Raw genomic sequence first — 17998 nt, forward strand, 5'->3', positions numbered from 1 at the left:
CACGACCTGGCCCCCCCGCGCTGCGCTGCCCGGCGGCGAGGCGGCTGCGGGGCGGCGGGTAGGGCCCGGCCCGGCCAGGGGAGCGGCGGCCCGGCGGCGCTTGGACCGGCCTCGCCTTCCCGGCGTGCAGCGCGGCGCCCGTCCCCGCCGGGCCGCCATGTTGTCGGAGTGAAAGGCAGGGGGAGAGGCAGGCGGCGAGCGGCCTGGGGGGGGCCGAGATCCGTCTTCATCCTACCGCTCCGCCCGTGAGTATCGGCACCGGACCGGGCCCCCGGCGCACTGCGCACCTCAGTGGAGCTGCTGGTGGGGCCATATTGGTGGGGGGGGTCGAGCGGAGCCGTGCCAGGCCGCTCCGAAGGCGAGCGGCGGCGGGGCGCTGCACTCAGCTGTCTCCCACCCGGCTCCTTGTCGGCGCTCGGGGGCCGGGGCCTGGCCCCTATTGTTAGCGCGGGGTGGGGGGCGCGGTGGGCCCCCGCCTCCGGTGAGGGGCTCCCCGGCCGCTGCACGCTGGCCCCGGCCCGCACGGAGCGGGTGTTGTTTGGGGGGGGCCGCGGGCCCATCCCGGTCGGGCGGCGGCGGCGCCCCACGCCTGCGTCCTCCGCCGGGCCCGGCCCGCCGCGGGGGGTCTCCCCGGGACTCTCCTTTCTGCCGGGGGGGGGAGCCTAGCACGGCCTGCCGCGGAGGGCCGAGGCCCCGCTTTGTTGTTCCGCGGGGCCCGGCCCGGCTCTGGCCCGCGGTGGTGGTGTGGCCGGGTGTCCGTGTGCTCCCCCCAGCCCCCGGCCTTGGGGGGCTCTTCGGCAGGGCTGGGGGGCCCGGTGTCCCTGGAGGGGGAGAGGGACGGCGCCTCGCAAGCGGGAGGGTCGGAAAATGCAGACAGTACTTTTTGATGTGCTGAGTGACCCAGGGGTTTTGTGTTTGTGTGGTTTTTTTCCCTTGTTTTTATCTCGTTTGCACGTAATAACAAGTGTTGGGCCTTTTTTAATTGCAAACTTGGGATTTTAAGAGTCTGTCTCTCCCCCCAACCGGAGAAATAGTGTGATTTTTTTTTTTTTTTTTTTGTCGGTGTTTAATAACTTTGCTCTGAGCAGAGATTTTGTTAGGTAGATCATGAGTAAGGAATTTCCTTTATTAAGATCGGGGGAGGTGGGTTAAGGGGTAGCATTTATCTTACAACGTTTTAACGCTGGTTTAAGTAATCCGGTTGGTGATCAATGTACCCGTTTCCTGCTGCGTCTCCCCAGGTTTTCAGGAAAACACAAGGTTTAACGTTAAAAGTTCTTGTAGGCCACAGCTCCCGAACAATGGCTGTGCTTTAATTTCCACTCTGACTTCCAAAAAAACCCCCCAAAAACCCACCCAACCCAAACAGTCTTATAGTTCGTGATTGAACTTTTTGAAACGCTCGTCTTGTGTTGATTTTTTGTTTTATTTTTTTTAATATTCTGTTATTTTTAGAGGAATATAAAATAAGAGCAGTGAAGATCTGAACGCGTAGCTGTGCTCTATGCAGATTAAAGCTGCCTTATTCAATGTTGTTGCCACTTGTGCTTAAAACTTGCTTGGAGATGTTCCTGAAGTTTGTGTTGCTGGTGGAGCATCCCATAATCTAAAGCATTTTGCTTGTAATGGTAACACAGAGGAGTTCATTTGCATGCTGTGTTTTTTACCAAGGGGAGAGGAAAATTGTCTGCCTTGAGTGCTTTGTAGCAGTTTTGAAGCTTTTGTTTGTAAATACGTAACTTTTGCCAGCAAACAGTTTACAGAGGAAAAGTTTATTATGTATTTTTAGTAATAGTTTGGGAACGAAAAGGGTCCTAGTAGCCATTAGCAGTGGTGAACCTTGCAGCTGCTGGTTAGCTAATGAATGTGCGTTGTGTAGGTGACTTCACATATTTCTGATGCTCTGTGTGCTTTGAATGACAGGATTCAGCTGTCTGCTACATTTAACATGGCATTTCTATAAAAACACATCTTGGAACTAAACTTGAACTACCCAGAATGCTCTTTTCCCCTTTGCTCCCTTTCAAAATGTTGCCTTTGCCAAGTTTTTTCTCTTGTGTTTGGAGCTGCCTCAACTGTATTAGATGAAAGAGGAAGCGTTTGGGCACAGGAGGCACTTGTGCGGCTCTTCATAGTACCTTGACTGAGATTTTCTAAAGGCTCAAAAAAACCCCTGATTTTTATAGTAATACAGTTATTAACAGTCTGCATGCAAATGAACCCAGAAATGAATTTCTGCTGGTGAACAGAGGGACCTCACAGCCTGCTGCCTTTTGAGGGAGCAAAGAAATGTGGCCGTGTAGGCTTGCACTCGCAACTTTGTATCTTGTGGTATTTCCACTGGAAACAGCTTGTCACACTATTTAGATACTTGAAACTTTTTGTAGATTCTTGGTATTCCTGTATTTTTTTTTAGGTCTGTCTTGAGATAATGTGTAGCCTCCTTTGGTGCAAGCTGCTTGGATTTCATTGTTTGCAATTAATATACACCCCGCCTTGGGGATGTGTTAATTTCTTACCAGTAATTACTTATTTTTTTTTTTCTTGCTGCATAGAGAAGCTTTATTGCTTGATTTCATGTTACTGAAGGATTCTGATAATTTTTATTAAAGGGCAACTAATGGGAAAATGCCATTAAATTGTAGTGAAGGTTTAGTAGTATCAGGTGTTGTCAGTGTTTTATGAAGTATATGGGGACAGTAGTGATTTCCAGACTTTCTGAAAGACAGGGGAGTTAGTTCTGTTGGATGCTGCTGGTATTTAAGTTGTGAAGGTCTTTGAATGTGTAAAAACCCTTGCAGAGTTGCTTGTTTATGTGGCCATGGAGGTTCTGTGTGTGTGTGTGTGTGTGTGTGTGTCAACAAATGCACTTTGTAGGTGCAATTAAGATTTTTTTTTTTTATCTCTGCAGTTCTTGTAGTAATTTTCTTCTGAATATTAACACAGCTCTAAATTAGTGGGACAGACCTGACAAAGTCTGATCAAAGATAGGACTTGGATTCTTTTGGTGTGTGTCAACTTTCTGCACTGTTAGAAAATTGTTCTTGGAAGTTGCTTGTAGTAGTTGACTGTTGTTCAAAACTACTGTGATGAGCAGAGAGGAAACAGAGCTGCCTTTCAGGATCTCATAGCTGCTGTAAGGATCAGGGCCAAGGTTTACAGCCACCAAGGTACAATAGTAAAAGCATTCTGGTACTGGTATGCAGCTGTGGTGGGAGTCTGTAAGGGCTGAACAACCCCCCGCCCCCCAGTTTCATCCTTTTAATTCTCTGTGGTATTTGTGGGATTGGATTTAGGTAACTAAAGTCATAAACTAGCGATCTTTTTAAAAAATAGTAATTCTGACTATACCATGCCTTTAAAAACAAATTTGATTTGTGTGTGCCCTGCATTAGCTGAGCATTACATAAGAGGGGAAAACACTTCACACTGAAATGTCTTTATTACTGTCAGGATCAGCTGATAATGTTGTCTTAAAATAACAAACTTGCTGGTTTTGTGCTGCTGGGACGCTATCAAAGTATTTGGGGGGGGTTAGTAAATTAGCGAGTTGCTGTCAGCCTAGTCTGACAGTTTCTGTCCTGCATGCAGATGATTTTGGGTGTATGCAAAACATTTGGGGCATTTTCAGTGTTGGATGGCTGCTGTGACTTGTCCAGCTTTCCCCTGGTGCCATTGACAGCGGGACCGGCACTGCTGGCTGCTCTGGCTCTGGAAGGTTCTGCCGAGATCCTGGGTACCGAGAGGTTAGCTGCTTTTTCTCCAGCAAATCTTGGACAAAACATGCCAGTGTGTTTTACCATCTCATGACCAAAACCAGCTTCTGAGTTTGCAGGAAGAGTGCACATCGTGTTTGGGACTTAAAATACTAAATTTCTGCTTATACAGTTAAGTTTGCATTTGAAAAAACTCACCACTCTTACCTTGATGTTTTCAATGACTAAGTGAACACATACATCGTTATACAGTGGGACTCATGTATTGATTGAAGATCTGCCTTGTAATTTGTCAGGTGTAAACAAGCATGGCAGGCACTGATGGTGTAAGTTGCGTCCCAACAGGTTTTTCAGGGCCTTTTTTCTAGCAGTTTTCTGTGGCAGCACTCCAGTCAATGTTTCGTCCATTGCATGAATTGGCATTCTGATTTCAGTGGAATGGGTACCTTATGGGAATCTTGAGTATACTGGTAATACTCTGCAGCAAAAAATGTGGGATTTTTGGCTAACGTGCATTTTTATATGATATTTTAGTTGCTTGGCTAATGGAACAAATAACTGTGCTAAAAGGAGTCAGATTTGGCATCGTGATGTTTCCCTGCCAGTCACAAGATGGGTGTGTTATTTAACACGTCAAGCTGAAGCTGTAAGGATTTAATGTTTTCTTTTCCTTCTCTCTTGCCATCTCTCCCCCTTCCCCTCACCCCTGTAGGTGTTGGTGGAATGAGCGTTGCGTGTGTTTTGAAGAGAAAAGCAGTACTCTGGCAGGACTCATTCAGCCCCCACCTGAAACAGCACACTCAAGATACAGCTAATCCCAACATGCCTGTTGTATTGACATCTGGAACAGGGTCCCAGGCTCAGCAACAGCCAGCTGCAAATCAGGCACTTGCAGCAGGGACACACTCCAGTCCTGTTCCTGGATCCATAGGAGTTGCAGGCCGCTCCCAGGACGACGCTATGGTGGATTACTTCTTCCAGAGGCAGCATGGTGAGCAGCTTGGGGGAGGAGGAAGTGGTGGAGGCGGCTATAATAACAGCAAACATCGCTGGCCTACTGGGGATAACATTCATGCAGAACATCAGGTAAAAGTTCAATGTTTCCAAACTCAACACGTGAATGCATCGGGCTTATGATAGATGCTTTTAATGACGCTTTTTAAAGCTGAAGCTGGTTGTGTGGTCGGAATGGCAACAGTCGTACTTTTTGTTTTCTCTTTTTCAGGATTGCGGTGCCTTGGTAGCTATAAGCTGAAATGTTTCTGCTCTTGAGGGTGTTGAAATCCCAATTCACTCTCTGTGACAGTCAAATGCATGTTTACAAAATTTATCATTCACTTTATTGATTTTTTTTTTTTTTTTAAATTGGATGTGTGAACTAGCATAGGGGTGACTGTGACTGCAGCTGCTTTTCACATCTGTTGCTGTAGTTAAATAATTCTTATGTAATGCTATTACAAAACTGCCAATGCATGTAGGATGGGCTTTTACCATTCCCAATATTGAAAATCGTAGTTCTGGAAGTTGCTGGTAATGTGTTTTCCTGGTTTTCTTTTATTGTTTGTTTTGAGGGTTTGGTTTTTTCTGGTTTAATTGGGAAGGGAAGGTGCTATTAATGTGCTTAACTGAACTGAGAGGAGAACAGCCTTAACAGCATCATGAAACAGTGCTTTTAGAAACATGGCTAACTTCTTACAGCGCTTAACATTTCTAAAAGGGTCGTGGGCCAAAACATGTCTCAGTAGTAGTGTTTATTAGAAGTCTTCTCAGTAGTTGCATTGTCAGATGTGCTGTGAGTTAAACGAGGGCATGACTCACTCTAGCTTTCTGTCTATGACCTGTAAGTAACTTGTCAAAGAAGATGTGCTTCCTCTTCTAAGGGAGCAAAACTTAAATGTAAGCACATTTTAGAAATGAATTTTCCCACAAATGTCAGAGCAGCAGACACAAAGCTTTTGCAACCTTTATGAATATTTCCTGCCTCCAGTTTTTCAAATAAAAGGGAACAAGCCCTTGCTCCTCTGCTGTGCCTCCCCAGGGGGTGTGTTGCCATCCAGACATTTTAAGGCAAACAGTGCAGTGAATTTTGCAACCTCACTGAAGTCAGCGTGTATATCAACAAAGAAGTAAACCAAAGTGCACTGTTAATTTGTTCCGGAAGAAAAATCGCACGAAATACTGCAATATGAATTAAGCAGCTAGAATTTTGTAGTTATTCCCTCATTTGGAAACATAGTTATTAGTTTCAAGAAAATAACTGCATTGAAATGAGATGTAATTTTTCTGTTAACTATCCAAGTTTTCAGTCAGTAAATATAAAACTTGTTTCAAGAGACACTGATGGAAGAGATCTTAATCTGCTTTAAGTTGTGTATGAAACAAGCAAAAATTTCTTACTGAAGGGCTGCAACTTTTAGGTTTCTCAAAAACTGTCATGCAGTCTCATGTGGCAGTGTCTGGGCAGGGACTGCTTTTGTTTGGATGTTTTGTGGAAAGGTGACTTCATGAGTTAAAGTGAACGTCATAAAATTCTCAATCCTCTTTTCCTCCAACTCACACTTTAATTTCCCTTTCTCTGAAAATCCCTACAATTGAAGACAACTCACTGGGTGTGGTGGGTTGGGATGGGGAGGGGACAGAATACGCGAACCTTGCAGTCATTAAAAATTGTGCTGGTATTTGAGCTTTTTTAACTGCATTCTTTAATAACCATAAGACTTAAACTTTCACTGGGACAGAAGAATCCTACATGTTACAGAGACAGGCTCTGATGTCAGGAGATATGTTGCTGTTCCTCAGCTTGATTTACTTCAGTTACTTCTTGAGTGAAATGATGCTAATACATGCACCACTTAATGAAAGAAAAACTCATTAGTTTATACTAGTTTAAATGAACTTTTAAGTAATGACACGTATTCTTTGGAGGCAGAATGCTTCTGAGAAGGTTGTGTGGACAAAACACCCCTGGCAGGGTTAAGTGCACAAGTTTCTGTACAATGAGTTCTCTGTTTTCCACCCATATGTTCTGTGATCTGAAGCTCAAGAAATACCCACTATAATATAATTGAACATTGGGACCTCTTCTGTTCTACTTCCTGGTGATTTTTACATTGGCTGTAACGTATTTGTCCCATAGTCCTGATGTTTTGTATTCAGCATGCATCTTTGAACCAGTCGTGGTGTTTGATTTCTTCAAAGTCAACTCTGAGGTGGGGCAGTAACCCTTTTCTCATGTGTCTTACTTGGTACGGTACACTGCAGTGATTGTTGGGCAGTTTCATCTCTGTGTTTATTGCTTCAGCCTTTCCTGGGTGCCCCTCTTTCCATGGTTCTCTGTTTGCGTCGGAGATTTTACTCATGGGAAGCAGAATGCACAATATACGTAATCCTAATAGTGCCATTCCTTTTGACTTTTCGGCCACCTCTGCATCTATTGCTTAAATTATAAATTCCTTGGAGCAAGAACTACTCTTGTGCATGCAAAAATGATTTAATTCAGTTTGGGCTTAGCCAGGGTAGAATTGAATTTATCCTGCAAAGGTAGAAGTGGAAGGAAGTGCTGGGACACGCTGGGGTGGGGTGGGGATCATTATAGATGTCTGCTAAGTCTCCATTTCTCATGGATACACTTATATTACTGTACGTTTGATTTTAGAGTTTCAAAGATAATGCAGTGAGGGCCTTTGCCTTGTTGCCTTTAAGACTGGTTAGGAAACTCAGTAGCTAGAAGATAATGGAAAGTCAGAAAAAATAATTATAGGTTAATGTCTGCCTAGAGCTTGGGAGGTTGTAATTAAAGATAGAGTGTGGGTTTTTTTTTTCTTTTTTCCCCCCAGTCATTGAATCCCAGTTTCTTCTTTGTTTGGTATGTAGTCAGACATCTATCTCTGTCTGGTGATATTACTCCAGTGATTTTTACCAAATGATAGCATTTCATCATGTGTTATTAAATAGTGTGTTGTGAGTCAGAACTTATTTACAGTGTCCTTGCTTTTCATTTTTTATTGTGCTGACTGTTCCTCCTTGTCATTTGTTCGTGCTTTGAGTAGCAGCTCTAAGAATTGAACTGTGAATGGCTTTAGTAGGGATGACTTAAGAAAAAGTTTCTCTGCTCCCAAGGAAGTAGATATTGTCCTCTTGTTGTGAACAGTGGCAATGTGCTGGTTCTTTTTGTGTTTTTACTTGGAAACTTCCTTTTCCCTTTGCATTTTTCCCTTCTTCTCCAGAAGGTGTGTGTGGGGGGGTGGGGTGGCAAATTTTTGTATAAAATCAAGTGATTAGAGATGCTACTATTGTTCTGCATGCAAAGGTATCAAAGATACACCAGCCACACAAATAGCTTCTAACTTCCTCTTTGCTCTTGCAGACACTGAAGTAATGGTGGAATCAGACTTTTTTTTGCTAGGTTGGAATTTGAACCCCTAAGCAAAGTTCTAGCTGTCTGTAGCTAGAAACTTAATCACCAAACTTTACATGGAAGACACTTCCATCAGCCAGGTCTTGGCTGCAAAACATAGTCTCTATCCGCAAAGAGCAGTGAGGTGAGGCTGAGTGCCAGTGTCCACCAGTAATTCCAAGATCCAAACTGAAGAGGTTTAGGCTGTCATTGATCTACGATGCTGTATTACTCTTCAGACTGTTTGGACAGACAGCTAACACTAGCTGCATTAGGGTGTTTGTGTGCTGTTTATCCTGAAAAAAGAAAAAAAGGTGGAGATTAGAACTTCCCATAGGTGAGCAAAGAGGTAGAAGATAACTCCTGGTAAGGAATGGCCTAGGTTGGATATGTCTTGGTTATGAAAGGTTGCATATGTCATTACAAATCCAAACAGCCATCTACTACTCCTAAGGGGAATTAGAAGACAGTCAAGATATTCAGCTGGGACAAGTTATCAATACTGAGCAGGTTTTTAGGAAAATTGGCTGGGTTTTCTTGGATGGTGTCTTTTGTGGCTTGTGCGTGCATGTGTGTTCTTGAACTGCGGTGAAGAGTTTCTTTGGTGGTGGTCCCTTCTGAATTACAGTGAATGGATATACTTAGACTGTCTGAATTGCAATTAGGGTAATATGGGAGTTGCTTAGTAGAAGCAAATAATTTTAGGTACTCACCTTTGAAAGCATGTTTAATCAATAATTGGAGACAGTAGAACTCTGCAGGGATCATCTTGTTGAATGTGGGGAATTTTTCACATATAGTTGGTGAAGAATAGTGAGAGCAACAGGGCTGGAACTGGGATTTATGCTCAGTTTTGGCTTTTGACAGTGTGACCACACAACTTCTTAACCAGGAACTTGAATTCAAGTGGAGACAGAAGGTCGTTCTCCTGGCAGCTGCCCTTCTAGAGCACAGCTACTCAAGCTGTGCTGCTTGCTGCTGTGGAAGTGTTTGGATTTGATGTTGTTTGACAGTGTTTGGTGCCTGTTGGCAGGCTCCCTGGCCAGAGTTTGCCTTAAAGTCGTGGCGTGGTCCTCTAAAAAGATCCTGGAAGCTAAGGAGGCAGAAGCCCCGGTATTTGTTCTTCGAAGTGAAATCCTGTTTAAGTGACAGTTAACTCTTCAGTACAGAGATTTCCTGATCTGCCTATAGAAAGCACCCAGTGTTTGAGGGCCGCTGTGGTCCAAGGCATCTGGTTTATTGTCTGTGCTAGAACTGAAGGTGTAGAGCAAGTCTTTAATCACGTACACCATGTGGAAGCACATGTGGCTCTGTTCTTAAAGATAATTTTCTGATGTATGTTTTGTTAAACCTGTTGAATTTTCATGAGTATTTCCTTGCGGCACACTGAACTAGTTACTAGGGCTTTTCTCATGTTAACACTGAAGTGCTGTGCTAACTTGATACCCAGATAATTTAGATCATAATACTTTGCTGAAATGAAATGTCTAGTTTGGCTGATGTGTTTTGCAGAGATTTCCCCTTAGTAAAGGGTTGTCTTGCAGGAGAGGAATTGGAACATTTAATTTTTCTTTAATGTTTTCTGCTTTACGTTGCCCTTTGAAAATTCCTCCTGAGATAGAAGGAGCACGAGTAGATTGGCCAAGTTGAATATTTAAGGTTGGGTATTGGAAAATCCTTCTCTTGTATAGGGGAGAAACAACCACCCTGAAATCTTCAGAAAGTTTGTTTAAGAATCTGCTTCCTCTGAATCTGTGGGATTTACTGTCCCTGACAGGCATACCTGGCTCTAGTTGGGATTGCACAAGCAACCTGATGTGCTGGCTTTGGGATTTCTCTGTGGTATATAGCCTTTGTAGTCTGCTTCCTTGCTGTGGTGCTTGCTCAAGGAGAGCAGAGATACTTTCACGCTGTTGAATTTGCAAATTACAATGCTTCAAGAAGACTTTCAAGGATTTCAGTTAATATATTGTGCCCAAGTGTGTTTTGAAGAGAGCGCTTTGTTAGAGTGTAACTTCTGCTTGTTTTCTTCTTCCCCTCTCACCAACTTTGCTTTCTGCTTATCAGCTCTTCTGTGGTTTGCTGAAGTGGTGTGACTGACATGTTTGTGCTTCTGCAGCACAGGTTGTGATACTTGTAACATTTTTGTAAATGTGTGAAACTTTATATAAGATACAAATCATATAGTGTCCTACTCCCAAACTGGCACAGTTAATTTCCGCTGGTGATCAGAAATCTCTTCAAGCAAGAGCTGCTTCAGAGCATTGAATCTAATGTTTCTGTATCTGAAAACTTGTTTTTAGGTGTATGCTGAGACGATTTTAAAGCTGTCTTCTCTGAATTATGATCTTGCAGGTCAGCAGTGAACAAACTTGTCTTTGTCTGCAGATGTCATGTGATGCTGCAGTCCCTCCCATTAAGTGATATGCTCTCAGATATCATGTTACTCTTCTTCCTTTGTTAGGGGTAACTTTTGTTCTAGGACAGTTGTTTTTATTGGGAGCATCTGGCCATGTTACTTCCCCTGTACACAAGTGGTGCTTCAGATCTGGATTCTGCACTGGGGTGAAACTCAACTGATACTAAACTCTCAAATCTTTGCCCTGCTGCCAACAGTTGGTGTGGCATGGGGCAACTTGCATCCCTTCTTTATGGCTTTCTCCCTCTGAATTTAAACCTTGGAAGGTGGGAGTAGGGGTGGGAGTGAAAGGAAAAGCTCTCCTGGGGGGTCAAATGAGCCAGATGTTGGTGTATCCCCAAGTGCTTGCACAAAAACATTGATCCAGACATGTACCCGGGAAGAGGAACATCGTTTTTTCCCCAAGGTGTTGCCAGCTCAAGCAGGGCAGAATTGAGGTTCCTTCTTCTGTAATCCAATTTTTAGGAATTTTGCACCCCAACAAGATATACCTGAGACATCGCAGGGTAACCTAAATTCCATGTTAATGAAGTGCTACCCTTGGTGAATAAAATCTGAGGAAAAACATCATTAGCAAACTAAGCTGAGCCATTCTGAAAGGCTGCCTTTCTTGCATTTATTTCTGTACCCTGAATCATTAATCATCTTGGCTAAACGCCATGTAAGGCATTAGTAAATCTGCAGTTTCAATAGCTTTTTGCTTTGAATGCTAATGGTAGTAGCAATTCTAATGATGAATCCTTTACTACAAAAATAGTTAAAGCACCTAATCCTGTCTAATATTTGTGACTTCACATTCTTTCTTTACCAACTATTGTTATAGGAGAGGACTAAAAATAGTGCTGTAATCAGTTGATGAAACGACATATTTTAACCCTGGATCTAGCTGTTAGTGGCAAGCCTGTTGTTGACAGTGTGCAGTGCTTTTCTTATTGTCAGCTGGTAAATATTTTTTTTTTCCTCTCCTAGATACTATGTATGTGTGTATGTATGCACTCAGAGTAGATATTTTTTAAATAACCTGCTATGTGAGCTGTTCAAACAAAACAAACAGGCAGTCTCCCACAGCTGAGTAGGAGGCATTTGTTTCCATCTTAAATTTGTAAACCTTTGGTTAATTTAAAAAGCGTTTAACAACTTGTGAGTATATAAATCAAGTGCTGTAAAGTATTTTGGCTGTTCAACCAGCTATATGTATTTTTTTTTTTGTTCTCTCTATTCTAAGGATGCTTTATCCAGGCAGCAGCCTGAATGTTTTTGGTGTTTTCTGTTCTTACTACCTCAGTCCTGGTGTTCTGGTAGTAATGTTGACCTTTTTGGGGAATGTTTTACAAGAAAATTAAGATTATTCTTTTTTAATTGGGTGGGGGGAGGCGTGTTGGGTGTTTGTTTTTTTTGTGGTGTGGTGTGTTTTCCTTTTTTTTACATCTTTTACCAATTGATCAAGTCTCAAAATGTGAAGGCCTAATGGATGGAAACTTTACGTGACACTTAACTTTTCACACTTGCAGAGCGCACATGAATTAAAAATAAATATCCAAGTAGTAATCACACTTTTGAGGTGCTCTAGGTAAGCACCTGGAACGTACCTGTGCAAACAGGGAGAACTGAGAATCTCTCATCTCTTCTTACAGAAACAAATAAATGCTATTCTTCTTAGGAGCTGAGAAATTGTAACATTTTGATCTATCCAGGCAAGTATAAAACTAACATGATTTCCTGCATTTCTCTGCTGGAGTAGTAAAGCAAAACAAGTGGTCTCATAGCAAGGTGGTCCCATGAAGCTTGGGCAGAGAGCTCCCTCCAGGCTTGCTGGGAGCACAGCCAGCATCAGCAGAGGCTGAGGAGTGAGCCCTTCCTGGGGATTTGTGGTCCCAGCACCAGGCTCTTGCCCATGCTTTTGTTTGCCAGGATGGCAGATAAGTTCAGGATGCTTCACCCACAACTCCTTATGATAGTGTCTGTTGGATACCCTGGAGTTCATTTGCTTGGCTGGCAGGACTGAAGGCTGCAGTCGGCCCTGGAATTTACTGTAGATCAAAGACATTTTGGAAGCAGCCATTTACATGTTCCAACTTGATGAAATCCTGTCTTTGCAGTGCCTAACTTACCTCAGTTTTAGCAGATGCTGTTCTGGGGTTTTTTTATTTCCTGGTCAGAAGTAGAATTGGGGGAGAGGGGTAGTGAGAGAATAAGTGTTCTAATCTAAGGAAGGGACAGCTGGGTGCTAGATAGATCCTGGTGGAAGAAAGTGCTGGGGAAGGAGAAAGGCAGCCTTTGAAATGGGGCCACATGGGGAGTAGCGTTAGGGAGAGGATAAACAGAGAAACTGGAGAGCTGAGGCTTACAGAAGCAGCCTTCTAGTTTGCTCTGGTTACCCTATTTAACATAATTGGCTTAATAGAAATAGATAGTAACAGCAACAGAAGAGGGTTTAAACTGCTAATAAATTCAGATATTTTATCTGTTTAATGCTGTCCAACATAAAAAATAAAAATCATAAACCCTCAGACTTCATGGTGTACTTTTAGAGACAACTTGTTTAGATCATCAGCTAGAGTATTTCTCAGAGGGTTACTTGTCAGTTTCTTTTTCTCCAAAGGACTTTTCTAGATGGTTTGTTTGTCTGTTTTTTCTCTTGTATGTTTGCTTTTTTTTTTTTTCCTTCTCCTCCCTTCTTTATTTAATTCCACCTGTCCTTTCTTTTACTGGGAAACACCACTTGCGTAAGGAGGAAGAAAAAATCCTTTGTGATTAAGAATGAAATTTAGTCTTTGATAATTTTGCTCTGTGTCTGTCTAGGTGAATATAAATTCTACATAAATGGGGATTCCTTAATATATAAGGTTAGTATACAATCCCCTGACAGACCATGAAATATAATACAGTATTACACTTTGAATTTATATGTAAAGGTCATAGTAGCAATCATATTTGCTTAATGTAAGTGCAGTGTTAACACTGATTGTTGACATCAATATTTACTTAAAATTATAATTCAGCTACTTTGCTGGTAGCTATCACTTTAGGAAAAAACCCTTGGATTATTCTAGAATAAAAAATGTGGTACTGGAAGTCCAAAAGGTAAATAATACTGTTGCTCTCATGTTAATTTTTTAGGTCCTTCAAATTCCTGTTTAGTAATTGTAAGGACAGTTCAGGGCCACAGTTCCTGTTAATTTAACTGACTGCAGAATTCCTTTTGACAAGTGCCATTTAGCCCTGTGGGCCTTGTTGTTTGCTATGTTAAAATCAACAGGAGTTTTCAGTACCAGCAGTGCAGTGTGTCCTATCAGGTGCTTTTTTTATTGCTTCTTTCTGTGGGCACACTGGTGGTTTTGCAGGTTTCCCTTCTCACCTGTTACTGCATTCCAGCTTTTTAGCACTGGGGACATCAGGCCCTGTTTTGGGATGGCTTGTTAGAGGTGTAACAGGAGAGATTTGGTCTTGGTCTCTGCCTGTAAATTGTTCCCTCCACTCTCACCCTTTCGTGTGGGTCACTGAGACCCTTGGGTCTTTGGTGATAGCTGGGATAATTGCCTGAGTCCGCTTTGCTCTTCTGTAAGAGACAACTTCCAAAGCTTTTAAATACAGGCTATATCTGTGATGGGGTATGTTTCAGGGGGCCTCAGAGGCAAGGAAAAGTGTCTTGCCTGGGTCTGTGGTCTGGTATGTGAGCGGAAGGTCCAGTATCAAACAGTACCAGTGCATAGAACATTTTTAGCTGCTGGAATATTGCTTTCTGTATTTGTTGTATAGCTGTATAAATTCAAAAGTGTTGCAGATACATACAAGGACTAGGGTCCGTGTACCTTTGGGATCAGAAAAGCATTTGCTTCTGAGTTACAGGCATTGAGTTTTACAATGGTGAGGCCTTCTAATCTTACTTGAAAAAAGAAAAAAGCTGTAATTGTCTTGTGTGTAAGGTGACTACCTGACATAAATAAGGTGTGTGCTGCTTGAGGGATTGGAAAATCCACAGTGAATATGTTCAGTGTAGAGCTGCTGAGAAGCTCCTCTGCTGTGCAGGAGGTTGAGTTTTGAAAGTGGCCATTGACCTAGAGAGAAATTGGTTTGTGTTGTTGCAATCTGCAGTAGGTGAGAGCAGAAAGCGTTCTGTGTTTTATCTTGTCCTCTCTCAAATAGGTAGTGTGTATCTGCTATTGAAACTTGGAAAGGCCCCTGTAGCCTCAGCATGTATGAGGCCAAGGGTTTTTATTCAGGACACTGAAAATAAGATTTGGAGGTCTGACCTAGAGTGACTGTGTAATGAGTAATACAGCTGTGTCTCGCTTTATCGCATGTTTTTCGGTGCAAAGGTGAAAATTGGTTAAGAGGCCTTTTGAGAGACTGAATTGACTTCAGCCTCAGTGAAGCAAAGCAATCCTGTGGGTTTACTTCAGCTTCTTGGTGTGGCTCCTAGTTAGTGTGCTGGGCAGCTCCGCTTTGGGGTGCGTGCTTCCACTGTGAAGGCAGAAAATTATTTAGGAGTCAGTGAAGTGGTTATAAGCTGTAGTGTGTTACAGTGACATACATTCATATGTTAGCCTGTGTGGAAATTACTCTTCTTGAATGAGATTCTCATTAATTTCAGTGGGGTTGACGTAATTTCTGAGTGCATATGCAGCATTTAACATGAAGGGGAGGAATATTCTTGTGCAGTGGAATTGCTTTGTAACTGTCATTCAGTAGCAGTGTTGTTGATGTATATAGAGCCTTAATTTTGTTAAGTAGGATTCAAAAGCAAGCTTGCTGGTTTTCTGCATTATCAGAAAGAATGAGTGCTCTTGATAAGGTAGGGAGGTCTGTTGCTGATAGCTGGCAAGGAAGGTGCACTTTGCATTTTGCTTTGCAGAGGCATAGTATGCCTGGAAGAGGCTGGGAATGGAGGTGCAACTGAGGTTTGCTGATGGCTGGGAGGAGGAGTCTGGTTTTGTTGGATCACTTATGAAGCAATTGAGACTACAGCTGGCCTCTCTTGTGGTTCTTGATGTTTCTTAAGATCACCTCTTCCTCCAAGGAACCAGGTTGTCCTATTGTATCCAGATGTCAGGGCATTGCTCCCTTGGCAGCCACTTTATTTTGGCATTGTCTTTTGGATTTCTTTCAAACCTCTGGTTTAGTGGTGAGTGAGATTTTGTGGTAATCAAATCATTGATGTCAGTGCTCATCTATGAAGAGGTTCTTTCTCTGTGGACCTGCTTGTTTCTAGTATTTACAACATCATGGCTCTGCTCTACATGTCAGTGTAGTTAACAGGAATAAATCCCGATGAGGTGGAAGCCCATATATATTGTTCCATTTCAGAGTATTTGCCTGCCTTTTGGAATACTAAGCTGTAGAAAGTCATGCTACTGGCTTTATGTTCTGCTGTTTCAGAAGCTATTTGTTCTTCTTTTGAAGGGAAATAAAGGAGCCCTGGGATACTGTGCATACCATGTAAGAAAATGAGGTGAAAAGATGTTGCTATTTAGTATTATAGAAGTGGGGAAATGAGAAGAGGACCTTTTGGGTACAGTCTTTTAAAACTGAATACTAAACTAGCCTGTATACATAGGCTATACAATAGATACAATGATCAGTGGTGATAAGGGAACTGTGTGACTGAGAGGAAGGGCCTCAACATTGGTGATTATATATGGTTTGAGCATACAGTGCCTGAAAGTAAGGTGGGAAGATCTGACTTAGAAAATGGTTTTGTGCATAATTGTTAGAATTGAAAGAGAGGTGATTAGGGGTGTGACTTAAAACATCTGTAATGAAGAATAACCTCTTCTGTTACCTGACCTCTGATAGCAGATAGAGAAGCCAATATTATTTTTGTTGTGCTTTTGATAGTGACTGAGGTAAAATATGTTTGGGAAGGAGATGGAGGCAGTCCATTTCTGCTGTACGTCTTTTAACAGGGAAATTAGGATGGCAATTTGTGATCTAAGACGTGTTTGAAGGACAGCTTCCTTCAGACCCTTAAGAGAGGAGTAAAAATAATAGCGTGCTGTTAGGTGTGCAGTCAAACCAACCAGGTATGAAACAGCTGGAGTACATTTGGCTTTCATGTTTATCCTGCTTTTTGCCTTTTAACACTCTTATCTTGGTCTCTGTATCACCTCTGTAGTAATTAACTATCATGGCATCATTGGAAGGCAAACATGCTTCTCCACGCTGGAAACGGACAAATGGTCAACATTGAGGAGAGCTGTGTATGCTTACTGGACTGTAGCTCTTGGAGAAACAGGAATTGCTAAAATGTTGTGGTTTCTGGTGAAGGATTGTGAAGTTCTGTTGAATGCTTTGACTGTGATGAAGATTATATTGTTTCTAGTTACACCAGCTGTAGGTTCTCCACCAAGAATTCAGGCCAGCATGGGAGCATGGCTTCACACATGGATGTAAATCACATATTCACGCTGCTGTAATTGGTTTAACATAACACATTTTTCTACTCAAGACAAATGCTTGAACAAGACACTTGTGAAAATGTTTCTGCATTGAATGTGAACAAATAAAATACATGGGTTTAGCGTTTTAAAAGATGTTTGGTAGGGTAAGGGTAACCTTGTAAGTTGCTCAAGTACCATAGAGAAGGGTGAGGGAAGGGGCCGAGGAGTTCATTCTTGTTTGGAAACTGCCTGCATGTTCTGCACAGGGCTTTGACCAGGGATTTTAATGCAGCTGTATTATATATACATTATAATAAAGCTGTGAGAGGAGCTCGCTTGGCAGCAGGGAGCTGATGGGGCTGGGATATGACCAAAACAAAATAGAAATCTCTTTTAATATCCTTTTGATTTATGCTTGGAATGTAATGGTTATATTTTTCTAGCAGCTTTGTTTTGAGGTTTGCACAGCACAACATCCACCTTTGGGAGTTTATTTGTTTTGGAGAAGGTGGGGGACATGCACTAAGCAGTCCCTGTTTCTCCACTGGCACTTTCCACAGCACCGTGAGTCCTGGATCAGTGTCATTGTGGCTGCATCTGTGATTTGCTGGGGTATTGCTTTAGCAGTGAGGGTAAAGAACATCACCTACTGCATCTCTTTGTATAGCTTCTCTATTCCTCCGGTGTCTCATTGAAACGGTAATTTGCTGCTGTTAGAGCTTTTGTGGCTTAGCAAGTCCGGGGCTTGCAGCACTTTCTGTAAGTTCAGCTTGAAATGCTTCATGGAAGATTTTGGTCTTGCTAACGTCTGTCTCGCATGAGGCAACTGATATACCTTAGCTGGCAGATCAGTGAGTTGACAGTAAAGTCCTTGGCGTTGCCTGGTGCTGTGGTTTCTGGAAGGTGGAGTCCTGTTTTTACTCTGTGTGTTCATGGTTGATACGATTAAGTCTCATCACAGAAGGTGGCAAGACTGAGGCATAGCTGAAAATAACTTTGAACTGAGATAGAGTAATAAGAGAATACCTTATTTTTAAACTGTGATTCTGAGTGACTGGACATTGAGGATTTGCAAATTACATATATG

At 42.5% G+C, this 17998-nt stretch overlaps 1 protein-coding gene across 14 annotated transcripts in view; it reads left to right on the forward strand.

Annotated features, from left to right (window-relative positions):
- Positions 1–17998, forward strand: part of PUM1 (pumilio RNA binding family member 1) — a 78000-nt gene continuing 60002 nt past the window's right edge. For 6 of the 14 annotated variants that reach the window (XM_055703502.1, XM_055703505.1, XM_055703503.1 and 3 more), the window contains exons 1-2: positions 3–245; positions 4429–4802. In XM_055703502.1, coding sequence (XP_055559477.1) covers positions 4440–4802 — 363 coding nt within the window. In that variant the 5' untranslated portion in view covers positions 3–245; positions 4429–4439. Of the gene's footprint in view, positions 246–4428; positions 4803–17998 lie in introns of all 14 variants that reach the window. The other 8 variants (XM_055703506.1, XM_055703510.1, XM_055703511.1 and 5 more) reach the window with 4 other exon arrangements.

This window comes from Falco cherrug, chromosome 3, assembly GCF_023634085.1.
Source record: "Falco cherrug isolate bFalChe1 chromosome 3, bFalChe1.pri, whole genome shotgun sequence".
Classification (NCBI taxonomy): domain Eukaryota; kingdom Metazoa; phylum Chordata; class Aves; order Falconiformes; family Falconidae; genus Falco; species Falco cherrug.